Raw genomic sequence first — 19,852 nt, 5'->3', positions numbered from 1 at the left:
TTCCCAGAAAGGGCGGTCTCTCACCTCCTCTACTCTCAGGTGAGTTAGGAAAGTTCCATGGAACGAGTTAAACACTTCTAGGTCACTTCTATAGCATAGTAGGACACTTCAGGAGAATTGCCTGAATAAAATGTGTGTAATAAAATAAAATAATAAAATTTTCAGGGCAGGTGATCATGTCTGTACGTACACTGAGTGTACAAAACATTAAGAACACATGCTCTTTACTTGACATAGACTGAGTGTACAAATGGTGTTCCTAATGTTTGGTACACTCAGTGTAAGTCCTGTTTATGACGGATCAATATTTGTGGGGAATTTTCACTAGAGAGGTGGAAGCACTTGTACAACCCTCTCTGTGGACTTGTACAACCCTCTCTGTGGACTTGTAGAACCCTCTCTGTGGACTTGTAGATCCCTCTCTGTGTACTTGTAGAACCCTCTCTGTGGACTTGTAGATCCCTATCTGTGGACTTGTAGATCCCTCTCTGTGGACTTGTAGATCCCTCTCTGTGGACTTGTAGGTCCCTATCTGTGGACTTGTAGGTCCTCTCTGTGGACTTGTAGAACCCTCTCTGTGGACATGTAAGTCCTCTTTGTGGACTTGTAGAACCCTCTCTGTGGACTTGTAGGTCCTCTCTGTGGACTTGTAGAACCCTCTCTGTGGACTTGTAGAACCCTCTCTGTGGACTTGTAGGTCCTCTCTGTGGACTTGTAGAACCCTCTCTGTGGACATGTAGGTCCTCTCTGTGGACTTGTAGAACCCTCTCTGTGTACTTGTAGAACCCTCTCTGTGGACTTGTAGAACCCTCTCTGTGGACTTGTAGGTCCTCTCTGTGGACTTGTAGAGCCCTCTCTGTGGACTTGTAGGTCCTCTCTGTGGACTTGTAGAACCCTCTCTGTGGACTTGTAGATCCTATCTGTGGACTTGTAGAACCCTCTCTGTGGACTTGTAGATCCTATCTGTGGACTTGTAGATCCCATCTGTGGACTTGTAGATCCTCTCTGTGTACTTGTAGAACCCTCTCTGTGTACTTGTAGAACCCTCTCTGTGTACTTGTAGATCCCTCTCTGTGTACTTGTAGACCCCTCTCTGTGTACGTGCCTGGTTATTGTTGAACTTCTCCGATTACCCTTTAATGACTCACTTATCTTACAGTATATTGTTTATCTGTATATTGTGAATGAGGTTTTTTATAGTGTATATGGATCCCAGGACTCCATGGAAATGTCAGGTGGTAATGAGTGAGTGGGCTGTCCAGTTTTTTTACCATAAACATTGATGAAGTGATGGATGAATGAAACACCAATCAGGAGAGTTTCAGGCTGCTGTGTTGTTTTAGTTTTAAAGTCACGTGTTTCTAATAAAACCAAGTCACAAATTCAGTGGAAACCTTGTAAACAACCCCCTAACCAGTCAATTAGAAAACAGTCACCGGGTTGTTTTTGAATTGACAATTTATGACGGCTCTACTTTTTGTTCAACTGGAAATTCCAGGTGAAACACGCTTGTCTATTCACCATGTCAGCTAAGTGCCACGCACGCACAACAGACACACACAAACAAACACTAAGTATAAAGAACCACCAAACATTTGTTCTTTAAAATCGCCTGCGAAGCAGGTTAATATATTCCATGAAAGAAACATACAATTTCACGTGAAATAAGCAAGAAATCTGGGTGTAACTCACAAATTAATTCCTATCATTAAAGGGCCAGAACAAGAGACTGAAAGAGCTTTGTCGAAGTCTTCTGCTAGTTTCTAATGGTTATTTTTCTGCTTTTTGGAGTCACGAGTAAGCTGCACACTAAAGCAACGTGAGCTAAATGACAGTAAATGATGAGTAATTCTGTTAGCCAGGAACGGTAACCAGCTCTAACGTCAGCCCTGTTTGGTAACACAGGGACTTTGTCCCAAATGGAACACTATTCCCTACATAGTGGTATACTATATACTGTAGTAGTCGGGCCCTTGTCAAAAGTAGTATACTGTATACTGAACTTGCCGGGCCTTGGTCTTAAGGAGTATACTATATACTGTACTAGTTGGGCCTTGGTTTAAAGTAGTAAACTATTCACTGTACTAGTTGGGCCCTGGTCGAAAGTAGTATATTACATACTGTACTAGCCGGGCCCTGGTCAAAAGTAGTATACTATATACTGTACTAGTTGGGCCCTGGTTTAAAGTAGTATACTATATACTGTACTAGTTGGAACACAGGGACTTTGTCCCAAATGGAACACTATTCCCTACATAGTGCACTGCTTTAAAGGCAAAGGCTCTGCTCAAAAGCAGTGGACTACATTTAGAATAGGGATCCAATTGGGACACACCCAGGGACAATAGAGCTGCCTATTTCTCTGAAAGACACCTCAAGGCTACAATTATCAAGAAAAATTAAGAAAAACAAACCAAATAGGAGCCGTAAAATATACATATTAAACACAAAGATTATATATAGGGTCTATATAGACTGTTGTCTCCTCACTAGGGTCTATATAGACTGTTGTCTCCTCACTAGGGTCTATATAGACTGTTGTCTCCTCACTAGGGTCTATATAGACTGTTGTCTCCTCATTAGGGTCTATATAGACTGTTGTCTCCTCATTATGGTCTATATAGACTGTTGTCTCCTCACAAGGGTCTATATAGACTGTTGTCTCCTCACTAGGGTCTATAAAGACTGTTGTCTCCTCATTAGGGTCTATATAGACTGTTGTCTCCTCATTATGGTCTATATAGACTGTTGTCTCCTCACAAGGGTCTATTTAGACTGTTGTCTCCTCACTAGGGTCTATATAGACTGTTGTCTCCTCATTATGGTCTATATAGACGGTTGTCTCCTCATTATGGTCTATTATAGACTATGTCTCCTCTTTAGGGCCGATATAGACTGTTGTCTCCTCATTCGGGCCTATATAGACTGTTGTCTCCTCATTAGACCCTATATAGACTGTTGTCTCCTCACTAGGGCCTATATAGATTGTTGTCTCCTCATTCGAGCCTATATAGACTGCTGTCTCCTCATTAGGGTTTATGTAGACTGTTGTCTCCTCATTCGAGCCTATATAGACTGCTGTCTCCTCATTAAGGTCTGTATAGACTGTTGAGTTGTAGCTATACTAGTTAGCTAAGTCTTTTGGATATCTAAACATATTGGTCTCGAAATCCCTGCCTCAGCACAGTTAGGAAGACTCACGGACTGAACTGATTGTATCATGGGTTGACTGACCGGTTGACTGACTGGCAACGAACACAACCCAAGACGTGTCAATTCATATCGCCGTCTGTCTGAAATGGCATCCCTGTACAGTATGCTGCACTAGCCGGGCCCTGGTCTAAAGTAGTATACTATATACTGTACTAGTTGGGCCCTGGTCTAAAGTAGTATACTATATACTGTACTAGTTGGGCCCTGGTCTAAAGTAGTATACTATATACTGTACTAGTTGGGCCCTGGTCTAAAGTAGTATACTATATACTGTACTAGTTGGGCCCTGGTCTAATGTAGTATACTATATACTGTACTAGTTGGGCCCTGGTCTAAAGTAGTATACTATATACTGTACTAGTTGGGCCCTGGTCTAAAGTAGTATACTATATACTGTACTAGCCGGGCCCTAGTCAAAAGCTGTGTACTATATACTGTACTAGTTGGGCCCTGGTTTAAAGTAATATACTATATACTGTACTAGTTGGGCCCTGGTCTAAAGTAGTATACTATATACTGTACTAGCCAGGCTTGGTCTAAAGTAGTAGTCTATATACTGTACTAGCCGGGCCCTAGTCTAAAGTAGTATACTATATACTGTACTAGCCGGGCCCTGGTCTAAAGTAGTATACTATATACTGTACTAGCCAAGCCCTGGTCTAAAGTAGAATTCTATATACTGTAGTAGTCGGGCCCTGGTCTAAAGTAGTATATTATATACTGCACTAGTTGGGCCCTGGTCAATAGTAGTACACTATATACTGTACTTGCCAGGCCTTGGTAAAAAGTATTATACTCTATACTGTACTAGCCGGGCCCTGGTCTAACGTAATATTCTATATACTGTAGCAGTCGGGCCCTTGTCTAAAGTAGTATACTATATACTGCACTAGCCGGGCCCGGTCGAAAGTAGTATACTATATACTGTACGAGCTGGTCCCTGATCTAAAGTAGTATACTATATACTGTAGTAGTCGGGCCCTTGTCAAAAGTAGTATACTGTATACTGAACTTGCCGGGCCCTGGTCTTAAGGAGTATACTATATACTGTACTAGTTGGGCCTTGGTTTAAAGTAGTAAACTATTCACTGTACTAGTTGGGCCCTGGTCGAAAGTAGTATATTACATACTGTACTAGCCGGGCCCTGGTCAAAAGTAGTATACTATATACTGTACTAGTTGGGCCCTGGTTTAAAGTAGTATACTATATACTGTACTAGTTGTGACCTGGTCTAAAGTAGTATACTATATACTGTACTAGCCGGGCTTGGTCAAAAGTAGTATACCACATACTGCACTAGTTGGGCCCTGGTCAATAGTAGTACACTATATACTGTACTTGCCGGGCCTTGGTAAAAAGTAGTACACTCTATACTGTACGAGCCGGGCACAGGTCTAAAGCAGTATTCTATATACTGTACAAGCCGGGCCCTGTTCTAAAGTAGTATACTATATACTGTACTTGCCGGGCCCTGGTCTAACGTAATATTCTATGTACTGTAGTAGTCGGGACCTGCTCTAAAGTAATATACTATATACTGTACTAGCCGGGCTTGGTCAAAAGTAGTATACTATATACTGCAATAGTTGGGCCCTGGTCAATAGTAGTATACTATATACTGTCCTAGCCGGGCCTTGGTAAAAAGTAGTATACTATATACTGTACTTGCCGGGCCTTGGTCAAAAGTAGTATACTATATACTGTACTTGCCGGGCCTTGGTCAAAAGTAGTATACTATATACTGTACTAGTTGGGCCCTGGTCAAAAGTAGTATACTATATACTGTACTTGCCGGGCCTTGGTCAAAAGTAGTATACTATATACTAAACTAGTTGGGCCCTAGTGTAAAGTAGAATACTATATACTGTACCAGCCGGTCCCTCGTCAAAGTACTATACTATAATGTATTAGCCGGGCCTTGGTCAAAAGTAGTATACAATATACTGCACTTGCTTGGCCCTTGTCAAAAGTAGTATACTATATACTGTACTAGCTGGGCCCTGGTTTAAAGTAGTATACTATATACTGTACTACCCGGGCCCTAGTAAAAAGTAGTATAATATATACTGTACTAGTTGAGCCCTGTTCAAAAGTAGAATACTATATACTGCACTCGCCGTGCCCAGGTCTAACGTAGTATTCTATATACTGTACTAGCCGGGCCCTGGTCTAACGTAATATTTTATATACTGTAGTAGTCGGGCCCTGGTCTAAACTAGTATACTATATACTGTACTAGTTGGGCCCTGGTTTAAAGTAGTATACTATATACTGTACTAGCCGGGCCCTGGTTAAAAGTAGTATACTATATAATGTACTAGTTGTGCCCTGGTCTAAAGTAATATACTATATACTGTACTAGCCGGGCTTGGTCAAAAGAAGTATATTATATACTGCACTAGTTGGGCCCTGGTTGTCAGGACCCGGTTACGAACCTGGGTCTCCGGAGTGAGAAACAGTCACTTAACCAACTGAGCCACGAATAGTCAGCAGAACCCAGAAGATGAGGCAGACACAGCAGTACTTAAGACGGTGTATTTAATAAAGTAAAAAGGAGAAGTCCTTAAATACAAAAATGGCAAATCCAAAAGGTGGTAGGAATAGCACAAAAAAGCCTCAAGAGATACTCAAAAACCAAAAACAGAATTCCACAAGAGCATCCACCGGAATCGACAAGAATACACAGAACACTAGGGCTGGGTGCTAACACAAACACAGAGCACAGAACTGAGGGAAACTAAGGGTTTAAATACAATCAGGGGAAACGAGGCACAGGTGCAAATAATAATGGGGAACAAGGAAAAAACATAAGGTCAAAAAGCACAATGGGGGCATCTAGTGCCCAAAACCCGGAACAACCCTGGCCAAATCCTGACACTGGTGAATAGTAGTATACTATATACTGTCCTAGCCGGGCCTTAGTAAAAAGTAGTATACTATATAATGTACTAGTTGTGCCCTGGTCTAAAGTAATATACTATATACTGTACTAGCCGGGCTTGGTCAAAAGAAGTATACTATATGCTCTACTAGTTGGGCCCTGGTCAATAGTAGTATACTATATACTGTACTTGCCTGGCCTTGGTCAAATGTAGTATGCTATAACTGTACTAGCTGGGCCCTGGTCAAAAGTAGTATACTATAATGAATAGGGTCCATTTCAGACACAATCTGAAGTGTATTAACACCCCCAACTCTATTTGGGGTCCATAACTAGGTGGATATTAGACAGTTACTCTCCTAATGTAATGGTAACAATAAGCAATTTCACAACTCTAAGACAGGGTTATTTTAAAGTGGATGTATTTATTAACCAATACATATAATTCCAGTATAAAAAACCTGCTCTTCAAACAGAACAGATGGGGGACTGGAAATGATGCAGACAATTACATTGATAAAAGAAACAATCTGCAACATTGAAGCTGTTCTAAAATGATGTCATAATAAATACTAAACCTTCACTTCCTTCACGCAGTAATACACCTTCTATCAAATCATTAAACATCTATTATAAACATTGTTCACAGCATATTGTATTGTACACAGCACACATTGTACAGCACACAGTCTCTAACCTACACCCATCTATCTATCTATCTACCTATCTATCCAATTCAAGGGGCTTTATTGGCAGGGGAAACATGTGTTAACATTGCCAAAGCAAGTGAAGTAGATAATATACAAAAGTGAAATAACCAATAAAAAGTTTCAAAACAATAAAGACATTACAAATGTCATATTATACATATGTGTACAGTGTACAGTGTTGTAACAATGTACAAATGGTTAAAGTACACAAGGGAAAATAAATAAGCATAAATATGTAAATATCTATCTAAACATTGTTCACAGCATATTGTATTGTACACAGCACACATTGTACAGCACACAGTCTCTAACCTTCACCTATCTATCTATCTGTCTGTCTGTCTGTCTATTCATAACTTCCTTTATCTTTCTTTATTCCTCAATCCATTTATTATCTTATTTTTATTTCCTCCACCTATCCATCCTTTATGATTAATACTATAATATAACCCTTATTTTACCAGGTAAGTTGACTGAGAACATTACACATACCCAAAGTCAATCAAACACAAAGCATATGAATAATTGATTCAATCTTGCTTCATTATGGAACATCCCCTGTTGGTCCTATTTTATGAATTAGCTTCATTACTCAATGAGTATATCCTACTCTGAAATAGGAAAATCCAGTCTTCTTTCTCTGCTCTTCGTCTTCTTGGTTTACAGTACATTGTGCTTCATCCTCCTCAGGAAATTCTGTAGTTTGAGCCTCAGGCCAAAATGCCTTGATGGAGAACTAGAGGACATGAGAGAAGGGTGAAATAAACAGAAGAGAGAGAGAGACAGAGAGAGACAGAGAGAGAGAGAGTAAGAGAGAGAGAGAGAGAGTAAGAGAGAGAGAGAGAGAGGAGAAAGAGGGACCAAAAGATACAGAACTAAATGTTAGGAAGATCAGAGAACAGAGGAAGGTTTCTCCTAGTTTCTAAATCAGTCTATCAATCCATCCACCTTTGCCTGGGGTACTCACCATGTGTACTGTGTAGTGGTCTGTGTCTGTCTGTTAGCTCCTTTCCACTCTTCTTCCTCTTCCTCCTCCTCCTCTTCCTGTTGTCTGTCTAGTATCTGGTCCCAGATCTCAGTGTTAACCCACAGCGACCCCGGCAGGGTGAGGCTGGGCTCGGTGCAGGTGATCCAACGGCACAGGGGGCAGCAGACTGTCAGTAGGCCGCTTTGGAGCCTGGACATCGCCTGCAAGCACAACCCACAGAATGTGTGCTTACAGTGGAGCATCCGAGGGATCTTCTCCCTGCGAGAGTAGAGCTGGAGGCAGACACAGCACTCCATGTCCTCACTCATCAGACCCATGGCTGGCTGGCTGGGGTGTGGATGGATGGATGGATGGCTGGATGGATGGATGGCTGGATGGATGGATGGATGGCTGGAGAGCAGAGGAATTCTGGACAGAGTGTCAGTGTCTTGGCAGGAAGACGTGGGGTTTAAACGCTGGTCTGAGGTCAGTGTTCCCCTTGTGGTTTGTTAATGTCCTGGTTTGGACTTGATGAGGATGAGCTGATCCTAGATCTGTGCTTAGGAGCGTAGGTCAGGAACCTGCACAAGACATTAAGATGTTAAATTAGACTCAGTGACTTCATCACTGGCACTATGTAAACATAACTAATGTGATAACGTATCTTAAATCACCAGGCTGTCAGGTTTTTCTGATAAGCCATGAAGAAAAAAATATCTTGAAAAATATCACACACATTTATAACATCCATAGTTATCAGATATACACAAAGCTTTTCACTTTTATCATTATCAATGAGAGACAATATTTTACTTACAGATTCTAGAAGATTTTCAGCACAGCGACCAACTATCCTATGACAAAACTTTGTGTGTGAGAGAGAAGAGTGTGTGTGCTCCTATTTTAAGCTTTGGGGGAGGAGACAAAATGTAGTTATTTTCCCAGAAAGGGCGGTCTCTCACCTCAACTCTCAGGTGAGGAAGGAAAGTTCCATGGAACGAGTTAAACACTTCTAGGTCACTTCTATAGCATAGTAGGACACTTCAGGAGAATTGCCAGGGGCGTGTAATAACATTTTCAGGGCAGGTGTTCATGTCTACAAAGGGCACGAACACTGAGTGTACAAAACATTAAGAACACATGCTCTTTCCTTGACATACACTGAGTGTACCAAACATTAGGAACACCATTTGTACACTCAGTCTAAGTCCAGTTTATGACGGATCAATATTTGTAGGGGAATTTTCACTAGAGAGGGGGAAGCACTTGTACAACCCTCTCTGTGGACTTGTAGATCCCTCTCTGTGGACTTGTAGATCCCTCTCTGTGGACTTGTAGATCCCTCTCTGTGGACTTGTAGATCCCTCTCTGTGGACTTGTAGATCCCTCTCTGTGTACGTGCCTGGTTTTTGTTGAACTTCTCCTATGACCCTTTAATGACTCACTTATCTTACAGTATATTGTTTTCCTGTATATTGTGAATGAGGTTTTTTATAGTGTATATGGATCCCAGGACTCCATGGAAATGTCAGGTGGTAATGAGTGAGTGGGCTGTCCAGTTATTTTACCATAAACATTGATGAAGTGATGGATGAATGAAACACCAATCAGGAGAGTTTCAGGCTGCTGTGTTGTTTTAGTTTTAAAGTCACGTGTTTCTAATAAAACCAAGTCACAAATTCAGTGGAAACCTTGTAAACAACCCCTAACCAGTCAATTGGAAAACAGTCACCGGGTTGTTTTTGAATTGACAATTTATGACGGCTCTACTTTTTGTTCAACTGGAAATTCCAGGTGAAACACGCTTGTCTATTCACCATGTCAGCTAAGTGCCACGCACGCACAACAGACACACACAAACAAACACTAAGTATAAAGAACCACCAAACATTTGTTCTTTCAAATCGCCTGCGAAGCAGGTTAATATTTTCCATGATACAATTTCACGTGAAATAAGCATGAAATCTGGGTGTAACTCACAAATGAATTCCTATCATTAAAGGGCCAGAACAAGAGATTGAAAGAGCTTTGTCGTAGTGGATAATACATGGAATAGGGATCCAATTGGGACACACCCAGGGACAGGCGACTGTACTAGCTGGGCCCTGGTCTAAAGTAGTATTCTATATACTGTAGTAGTCAGGCCCTGGTCAAAAGTAGTATACTATATACTGAACTACCCGTGCCCTGGTCTAAAGTAGTATACTATATACTGTAGTAGTCGGGCCCTGGTCTAAAGTAGTATACTATATACTGCACTAGCCAGGCCCTGGTTGAAAGTAGTATACTATATACTGTACTAGTTGGGCCTTGGTTTAAAGTAGTATACTATTCACTGTATTAGTTGGGCCCTGGTCGAATATAGTATACCATATACTGTACTAGCCGGGCCCTGGTCTAACGTAATATTCTATATACTGTACTAGCCGGGCCCTGGTCTAAAGTAGTATACTATATACTGAACTAGCCGGCACTGGTCTAAAGTAGTATATTATATGCTGTACTAGCTGGGCCCTGGTCAAAAGTAGTATACTGTATACTGTCCTAGCCAGGCCTTGGTAAAAAGTAGTATACTATATACTGTACTAGTTGGGCACTGGTTTAAAGTAGTATACTATACTTCCCGGGCCTTGGTCTAAAGTAGATACTATATACTGTACTAGCCGGGCCCTGGTCAAAAGTAGTATACTGTCTACTGTACTAGTTGGGCCCTGGTCAATAGTAGTATAATATATACTGTCCTAGCCAGGCCTTGGTAAAAAGTAGTATTCTATACACTGTACTAGTTGGGCTCTGGTTTAATGTAGTATACTATATACTGTACTTGCCGGGCCTTGGTCGCGGCAGGGTAGCCTAGTGGTTAGAGCGTTGGACTAGTAACCGGAAGGTTGCAAGTTCAAACCCCTGAGCTGACACATATATTACTACTGTAGTAGTCGGGCCCTGGTCTAAAGTAGTGTACTATATACTGCACTTGCAGGGCCCTGATCTAAAGTAGTATACTATATACTGTACTAGCCGGGTCCTGGTCTAAAGTATTATACTATATACTGTACTAGCTGGTCCCTGATCTAAAGTAGTATACTATATACTGTAGTCAGGCCCTTGTCAAAAGTAGTATACTATTCACTGTACTAGTTGGGCCCTGGTCGAAAGTAGTATACTATATACTGTAGTAGTCTGGCCCTGGTCTAAAGTAGTATATTATATGCTGCACTAGCCGGGGCCCAGTCTAAAGTAGATACTATATACTTTACCAGCCGGGCCCTGGTCAAAAGTTGTATACTATATACTGTACTAGTTGGGCCCTGGTCAAAAGTAGTATACTATATACTGTACTAGTTGGGCCTTGGTTTAAAGTAGTATACTATTCACTGTACTAGTTGGGCCCTGGTCGAATGTAGTATACTATATACTGTACTTGCCGGGCTTGGTCAAAAGTAGTATACCATATACTGCACTAGTTGGGCACTGGTCAATAGTAGTATACTATATACTGTACTTGCCGGGCCTTGAACCGGGGACACCGTGCTCAAGGCTGGTGCCATGTAAGCCGGCCCAAGGAGACGCACTGGGGACCAGATGCGTAGAGACGGCTTCATGGCACTTGGCTCGATGCTCACTCTAGCCCGGCCAATACGCGGAGCTGGTATGTACCGCACCGGGCTATGCACCCGCACTGGGGACACAGTGCACACCACTGCATAACACGGTGCCTGTCCGGTCTCTCTCGCCCCCCGGTAAGCACAGGAAGTTGGAGCAGGTCTCCTACCTGGCTTCGCCACACTTCCCAAGACATTTTTGGGGCTGACTCTCGGGCTTCCATCCGCGTCGCCGTGCTGCCTCCTCATACCAGCGCCTCTCCGCTTTCGTCGCCTCCAGTTCTGGGGCGGCGATATTCTCCAGGCTGTGCCCAGGGTCCTTCTCCGTCAAGGATCTCCTCCCAAGTCCATTTATCCAAATAGTGCAGCCTCTACCACTGCTGCTGCTGCTGCTTCTGTTGCTGCTGCTGTTGCTCCAGCTGCCCTTCACCACTCCGCTTGGTCCTGTTGTGGTGGGTGATTCTGTAACGGTTTTCTTTATGTGAAGGAGAGTCAGACCAAAATGCGGCGTGGCTATTTCGATTCATGTTTAATAAAACAACTAAACACAAACACTACAAAACAAGAAACGTAACACGAAGACCGAAACAGCCTATACTGGTGCAAACTAACACAGAGACAGGAACAAGGACAATCACCCACGACACACTCAAAGAATATGGCTGCCTAAATATGGTTCCCAATCAGAGACAACGATAAACACCTGCCTCTGATTGAGAACCACTTCAGACAGCCATAGACTTTGCTAGCAAACCCCACTAAGCCACAATCCCAAAACCTATGAAAAACCCCAAAACGAAACACAACACATACCAACACCCATGTCACACCCTGGCCTGACCAAATAAATAAAGAAAACACGAAATACTAAGACCAGGGCGTGACACCTGGTCTAAAGTAGTATACTATATACTGTAGTAGCCGGGCCCTGTTCTAAAGAAGTATACTATATACTGCACGAGCCTGGCCCTGATCTAAAGTAGTATACTATATACTGTACAAGTTGGGCCCTGGTCTAAAGTAGTATACTATATACTGCACGAGCCTGGCCCTGATCTAAACTAGTATACTATATACTGTACAAGTTGGGCCCTGGTCTAAAGTAGTATACTATATACTGTAGTAGTCAGGCCCTGTTCTAAAGTAGTATACTATATACTGTAGTAGTCAGGCCCTGTTCTAAAGTAGTATACTATATACTGTACTAGTTGGGCCCTGGTCTAAAGTAGTATACTATATACTGTACTAGTTGGGCCCTGGTCTGAAGTAGTATACTATATACTGTACTAGTTGGGCCCTGGTCTGAAGTAGTATACTATATAAGGAATAGGTGCCATTTCAGACACAACCTGTCTGTCTATTTGAAGAGCTTTTCATGGTTTCAAGACAGTCTCGTGACCAATTCAATAACTCACATCATGTATGGAAACGTACACAAAATAAAACAGACATGAGATCCACCAAACACAGGCAGTTTGACGTGGTATTTGGAGACAAGGAATGTAGCAGTAAACCAGTTCAGTGTTTTATAGTACACTTAACCACCATCACATTGGTAACCTAATTATACCACTAGTATATATACACAATTATCCTCATTCACCAACCTACCCACAGTGTCTACTAGGTCCATATTTCTCTGTTTAATGGTCCTAATTCACCAACCTACCCACAGTGTCTACTAGGTACATATTTCTCTATATAAAAATAATGTTTGAGTGGGTCAGTAGCGTTGTAATGACAGACAGACAGAGTCAGACAGAGTCAGACAGAACAGAGGCAGACAGAACAGGCAGACATAATCAGACAGACATAATCAGACAGAACAGGCAGGCAGAGACAGGCAGACAGAACAGGCAGACAGAGACAGACAGACAGAACAGGCAGACAGAGACAGGCAGACAGAGACAGGCAGGCAGAGACAGGCAGGCAGAGACAGACAGACAGAACAGGCAGGCAGAGACAGGCTGACAGAGACAGGCAGGCAGACAGAGACAGAACAGCAGAACAGGCAGGCAGAGACAGGCAGACAGAGGCAGACAGAGACAGACAGACAGAACAGGCTGACAGAGACAGGCTGACAGAGACAGGCAGGCTGACAGAGACAGGCAGGCAGAGACAGACAGACAGAACAGGCAGACAGAACAGGCAGACAGAACAGGCAGGCAGAGACAGGCAGACAGAACAGGCAGACAGAACAGGCAGACAGAACAGGCTGACAGAGGCAGGCAGACAGAGCAGGCTGACAGAGCAGGCTGACAGAGGCAGGCTGACAGAACAGGCTGACAGAGGCAGGCAGACAGAACAGGCAGACAGAACAGGCAGACAGAGACAGACAGACAGAGAAACTGTCATGTCTGCTCCCGCTCTTCCCTTCTTGAGGGCGTCAGATTACCCTGCATCACACCTGCCTTCCCTGGTCACCAGCATCAGTGTTATTGGACTCACCTGGACTCGATTTACCTCTCCTATATCTGTCTGTTCCCCAGCTCTGTTCCCCTGGACTCACTCATCACCTGTTATTTCCTCCCCTATATCTGTCTGTTCCCCAGCTCTGTTCCCCTGGACTCACTCATCACCTGTTATTTCCTCTCCTATATCTGTCTGTTCCCCAGCTCTGTTCCCCTGGACTCACTCATCACCTGTTATTTCCTCTCCTATATCTGTCTGTTCAGCTCTGTTCCCCTGGACTCACTCATCACCTGTTATTTCCTCTCCTATATCTGTCTGTTCCCCAGCTCTGTTCCCCTGGACTCACTCATCACCTGTTATTTCCTCTCCTATATCTGTCTGTTCCCCAGCTCTGTTCCCCTGGACTCACTCATCACCTGTTATTTCCTCTCCTATATCTGTCTGTTCCCCAGCTCTGTTCCCCTGGACTCACTCATCACCTGTTATTTCCTCTCCTATATCTGTCTGTTCCCCAGCTCTGTTCTCCGCTGCTGCATTCATTGTTTTTTGTCTTTTGAATTGGTTTCTGACTCTGTTCCTGTATCGTCTCTTATATCTTATAATTCAATGTTTTACTCCACGTTCCGGCGTCGTCTCAACAGCGTCATTCAATGTGACAGAAACAGACAGACAATCAGACAGACAGAGACAGAAATACAGGCAGATAGACAGAGACAGAGAGACGGGCAGACAGAGACAGATACAGGCAGAGAGACAGAGAGAGAGACAGGCAGATAGACAGAGACAGATACAGGCAGAGACAGAGTCAGAGATAGAGAGACAGACAGATAGACAGAGACAGAGAGACGGGCAGACAGAGACAGATACAGGCAGAGAGACAGAGAGAGAGACAGGCAGATAGACAGAGACAGATAGAGACAGAGAGGGCAGACAGAGACAGATACAGGCAGAGACAGAGAGAGAGATAAAGGCAGATAGACAGACAAACAGAGAGACAGGTAGGCAGACAGAGACAAACAGACAGCATGTCCTAAGGGTTAGTGTCTCAGTGTTTTGGGTCTACCATTTGTATGCAAACTTTCCTGTAATTGAATGAGTCATCATACAAACTGTCACATAAAAGCGTAATTTATTTGTTAACCAACAGCTCCCTCCTCTTTTCCAACTAAGAGAGGAAAAAAACAATAGTTAGTCATTAACGGAAGATATGTAGAAAGAGAAAGACCAACTACAACATTCTGATGTACTGTATGTATGGGGGTTAGATTAGATAACAGGGTGGATGGAGCACGGCCCTGATCTAAGTAGTATACTATATAAGGAATGGTATGTATGGGGGTTAGATTAGATAACAGGGTGGATGGAGCACGGCCCTGACAAAAGTAGTATACTATATAAGGAATGGTATGTATGGGGGTTAGATTAGATAACAGGGTGGATGGAGCACGGCCCTGGTCTAAGTAGTATACTATATAAGGAATGGTATGTATGGGGTTAGATTTAGATTAGATAACAGAGTGGATGGAGCACGGCCCTGACAAAAGTAGTATACTATATAAGGAATGGTATGTATGGGGGTTAGATTAGATAACAGGGTGGATGGAGCACGGCCCTGATCAAAAGTAGTATACTATATAAGGAATGGTATGTATGGGGGTTAGATTAGATAACAGAGTGGATGGAGCACGGCCCTGACAAAAGTAGTATACTATATAAGGAATGGTATGTATGGGGGTTAGATTAGATAACAGGGTGGATGGAGCACGGCCCTGACAAAAGTAGTATACTATATAAGGAATGGTATGTATGGGGGTTAGATTAGATAACAGGGTGGATGGAGCACGGCCCTGGTCTAAGTAGTATACTATATACTGTACTAGCCGGGCCCTGGTCTAAGTAGTATACTATATACTGTACTAGCCGGGCCCTGGTCTAAGTAGTATACTATATAAGAAATAGGTGCCATTTCTGAAACTGTCTATTTGTCTGTTTGAAGAGCTTTTCATGGTTTCAAGACAGCCGAGTGACCAATACAATGGGGTGGCCGAAAGGTTATCTATCTATCTATCTATCTATCTATCTATCTATCTATCTATCTATCTATCTATCTATCTATCTATCTATCTATCTATCTGTCTGTCTGTCTGTCTGTCTGTCTGTCTGTCTGTCTGTCTGTCCATCTATTCATAACTTCCTTATTCTTTCTTTCTTCCTCAATCCATTTAATATCTTATTTTTATTTCCTCCACCTATCCATCCTTTATGATTAATACTATAATTTAACCCTTATTTTACCAGGTAAGTTGACTGAGAACATTACACATACCCAAAGTCAATCAAACACAAAGCATATGAATAATTGGTTCAATCTTGCTTCATTATGGAAAATCACCGGTGGGTCCTGTTTTATGAATTAGCTTCATTACTCAATGAGTATCTCCTGCTCTGAGATGGGAAAATCCAGTCTTCTTTCTCTGCTCTTCGTCTTCTCGGTTTACAGTACATTGTGCTTCATCCTCCTCAGGAAATTCTGTAGTTTGAGCCTCAGGCCACAATGCCTTGATGGAGAACTAGAGGACATGAGAGAGGGGGGAAATAAACAGAAGAGAGAGAGAGCGAGAGAGGGAGAGAGAGAGAGAGAGGGAGAGAGAGAGAGAGAGAGAGAGAGAGAGAGAGAGAGAGAGAGAGAGAGGAGAGGGAGAGAGAGAGAGAAGAGAGAGCGCAGCAAAAGAGAGAGTGATAGAGAGAGTGATAGTAGAGAGTGATAGCAGAGAGTGAGAGTAGAGAGTGATAGCAGAGAGAGCAGAAAAGAGACAGAACAAAATGAGAGGAAGATCAGAGAACAGAGGAAGGTTTCTCCAGGTTTCTCCTAGTTTCTAAATCAGTCTATCAATCCATCCACATTTGCCTGGGGTACTCACCATGTGTACTGTGTAGTGGGCTGTGTCTGTCTGTGAGCTCCCTTCCACTCTTCCTCCTCTTCCTCCTCCTTCTCTTCCTGTTGTCTGTCTAGTATCTGGTCCCAGATCTCAGTGTTAACCCACAGCGACCCCGGCAGGGTGAGGCTGGGCTCGGTGCAGGTGATCCAACGGCACAGGGGGCAGCAGACTGTCAGTAGGCCGCTTTGGAGCCTGGACATCGCCTGCAAGCACAGCCCACAGAATGTGTGCTTACAGTGGAGCATCCGAGGGATCTTCTCCCTGCGAGAGTAGAGCTGGAGGCAGACACAGCACTTCATGTCCTCACTCATCAGACCCATGGCTGGCTGGCTGGGGTGTGGATGGATGGATGGATGGATGGATGGATGGATGGATGGATGGATGGCTGGATGGATGGATGGCTGAATGGACGGATGGATGGATGGATGGATGGATGGATGGATGGATGGATGGATGGATGGATGGATGGATGGATGGATGGATGGATGGCTGGCTGGATGGATGGATGGATGGATGGATGGACGGATGGATGGATGGATGGATGGATGGATGGATGGATGGATGGCTGGATGGATGGATGGCTGGATGGATGGATGGCTGAATGGACGGATGGATGGGTGGATGGACGGATGGATGGATGGATGGATGGGTGGATGGACGGATGGATGGGTAGATGGATGGATGGGTGGATGGATGGATGGATGGATGGATGGATGGGTGGATGGACGGATGGATGGATAGATGGATGGATGGCTGGATGGATGGCTGAATGGACGGATGGATGGATGGATGGATGGATGGATGGATGGACGGATGGATGGATGGATGGATGGATGGATGGACGGATGGAGGGACGGATGGATGGATGGATGGACGGCTGGAGCGCAGATAAATTCTGGACGGAGTGTCAGTGTCTTGGCAGGAAGACGTGGGGTTTAAACGCTGGTCTGAGGTCAGTGTTCCCCTTGTGGTTTATTAAGGTCCAGGTTTGGACTTGATGAGGATGAGCTGATCCTAGATCTGTGCTTAGGAGCGTAGGTCAGGAACCTGCACAAGACATTAAGATGTTAAATTAGACTCAGTGACTTCATCACTGGCACTATGTAAACATATCTAATGTGATAACGTATCTTAAATCAACAGGCTGACAGGTTTTTCTGATAAGCCATGAAGAAGATTTTCAGCACAGCGACCAACTATCCTACGACAAAACTTTGTGTGTGAGAGAGAAGAGTGTGTGTGCTCCTATTTTAAGCTTTGGGGGAGGAGACAAAATTCAAAGCTATGATCCCTTATTGATGTCAATCAGTGTAGATGAAGGGGAGGAGACGGGTTAAAGAAGGATTTTTAAGCATTGAGAAAATTGAGACATGGATTGTATACCTGTGCCATTCAGAAGACCAAAGATTTAAGTGCCTTTGAACGGGATATGGTAGTAGGTGCCAGGCGCACCAGTTTGGGTCAAGAACTGCAATGCCACCGGATTTTTCACGCTCAACAGTTTCCCGTGTGTATCATGAATGGTCCATCACCAGCCAAAGGACATCCAGCCAACTGGACACAACTTTGGGAAGCATCGGCATGAACGTGGGCAAGGATCCTTGTGGAACGCTTTAATAGAACCCTCTCTGTGGACTTGTAGAACCCTCTCTGTGGACATGTAGAACCCTCTCTGTGGACTTGTAGAACCCTCTCTGTTGACTTGTAGAACCCTCTCTGTGTACTTGTAGAACCCTCTCTGTGTACTTGTAGAACCCTCTCTGTTGACTTGTAGAACCCTCTCTGTGTACTTGTAGAACCCTCTCTGTGTACTTGTAGAACCCTCTCTGTGGACTTGTAGAACCCTCTCTGTGGACTTGTAGAACCCTCTCTGTGGACTTGTAGATCCTCTCTGTGGACTTGTAGATCCTCTCTGTGGACTTGTAGATCCTCTCTGTGGACTTGTAGAACCCTCTCTGTGTACTTGTAGAACCCTCTCTGTGTACTTGTAGAACCCTCTCTGTGTACTTGTAGAACCCTCTCTGTGTACTTGTAGAACCCTCTCTGTGTACTTGTAGATCCTCTCTGTGGACTTGTAGATCCTCTCTGTGGACTTGTAGATCCTCTCTGTGGACTTGTAGAACCCTCTCTGTGTACTTGTAGAACCCTCTCTGTGTACTTGTAGAACCCTCTCTGTGGACTTGTAGAACCCTCTCTGTGGACTTGTAGAACCCTCTCTGTGGACTTGTAGAACCCTCTCTGTGGACTTGTAGAACCCTCTCTGTGGACTTGTAGAACCCTCTCTGTGGACTTGTAGAACCCTCTCTGTGGACTTGTAGAACCCTCTCTGTGGACTTGTAGATCCTCTCTGTGGACTTGTAGAACCCTCTCTGTGGACTTGTAGAACCCTCTCTGTTGTACTTGTAGAACCCTCTCTGTGTACTTGTAGAACCCTCTCTGTGTACTTGTAGAACCCTCTCTGTGTACTTGTAGAACCCTCTCTGTGTAGAACCCTCTCTGTGTACGTGCCTGGTTATTGTAGTGTTTATGTACAGAATCAGTTGAATGGAAGCATTATCTCTTCTAGATAAGAGGCACAGTTCAAGTACTTTACACTACCATTGTTGACAAATGACAACTGACCTGGCAGATTACTGTTGATGAGCTCTTCCCTTACCATTTTAAACCATTTCACGTCACGGGCCATAGACCAGTGACCCGCGGTTTAGCATAATCCAATCCACCCATCGGTGCACGAGCTCTTCCTATATTTACCTTACAGAGTTTAGCAGCTGATTTTGGCAGAGAGGAAGAGGCGAAGGTAGAGGATTTACTCAACCCAAAACCTTGTTTTTGTACGGAGGTCTATGAGAGAGTGTCGAATAATTTGAGGCTTATTTGATCGAATAGCTGTTTCATAATGTTTAGGCTGTAATGTGTTGACGAAAGGGCATGGACAGATGGATGGATGGATAGATGGATGGATGGATGGATGACGAAAGGGCATGGACAGATGGATGGATGGATGGATGGATGGATGGATGGATGGATGACGAAAGGGCATGGACAGATGGATGGATGGATGGATGGATGGATGGATGGATGGATGGATGGATGACGAAAGGGCATGGACAGATGGATGGATGGA

The 19,852-nt window shown here is 43.7% G+C and overlaps 1 protein-coding gene across 3 annotated transcripts; it reads right to left on the bottom strand.

Moving 5' to 3' along the window:
- Positions 1-6,222: 6,222 nt before the first annotated feature.
- Positions 6,223-17,151, bottom strand: LOC135540429 (E3 ubiquitin-protein ligase RNF186-like). Of its 3 annotated transcripts, XR_010455747.1 has the most exons (3): positions 8,590-8,673; positions 7,773-8,353; positions 6,223-7,541 (listed from the first exon to the last, which is right to left on the bottom strand). XR_010455747.1 is itself a non-coding variant. In XM_064967057.1 (2 exons), the coding sequence occupies exons 1-2, from the start codon at positions 17,043-17,045 to the stop codon at positions 7,466-7,468; spliced, it is 414 nt and encodes a 137-aa protein (XP_064823129.1). In that variant the 5' UTR covers positions 17,046-17,151; the 3' UTR covers positions 6,223-7,465. The 3 variants fall into 3 exon arrangements, 2 of the variants coding, with proteins under 2 accessions (XP_064823129.1, XP_064823128.1); XM_064967057.1 differs by lacking the exons at positions 7,773-8,353; positions 8,590-8,673 and adding an exon at positions 16,708-17,151; XM_064967056.1 differs by lacking the exons at positions 6,223-7,541; positions 7,773-8,353; positions 8,590-8,673 and adding exons at positions 15,846-16,356; positions 16,708-17,151.
- Positions 17,152-19,852: the final 2,701 nt, after the last annotated feature.

Source organism: Oncorhynchus masou, chromosome 5 (assembly GCF_036934945.1).
Source record: "Oncorhynchus masou masou isolate Uvic2021 chromosome 5, UVic_Omas_1.1, whole genome shotgun sequence".
Classification (NCBI taxonomy): domain Eukaryota; kingdom Metazoa; phylum Chordata; class Actinopteri; order Salmoniformes; family Salmonidae; genus Oncorhynchus; species Oncorhynchus masou.
The sequence above is the reverse complement of the archived record's forward strand: the minus strand, read 5'-3'. Positions and strand labels throughout refer to the sequence as shown.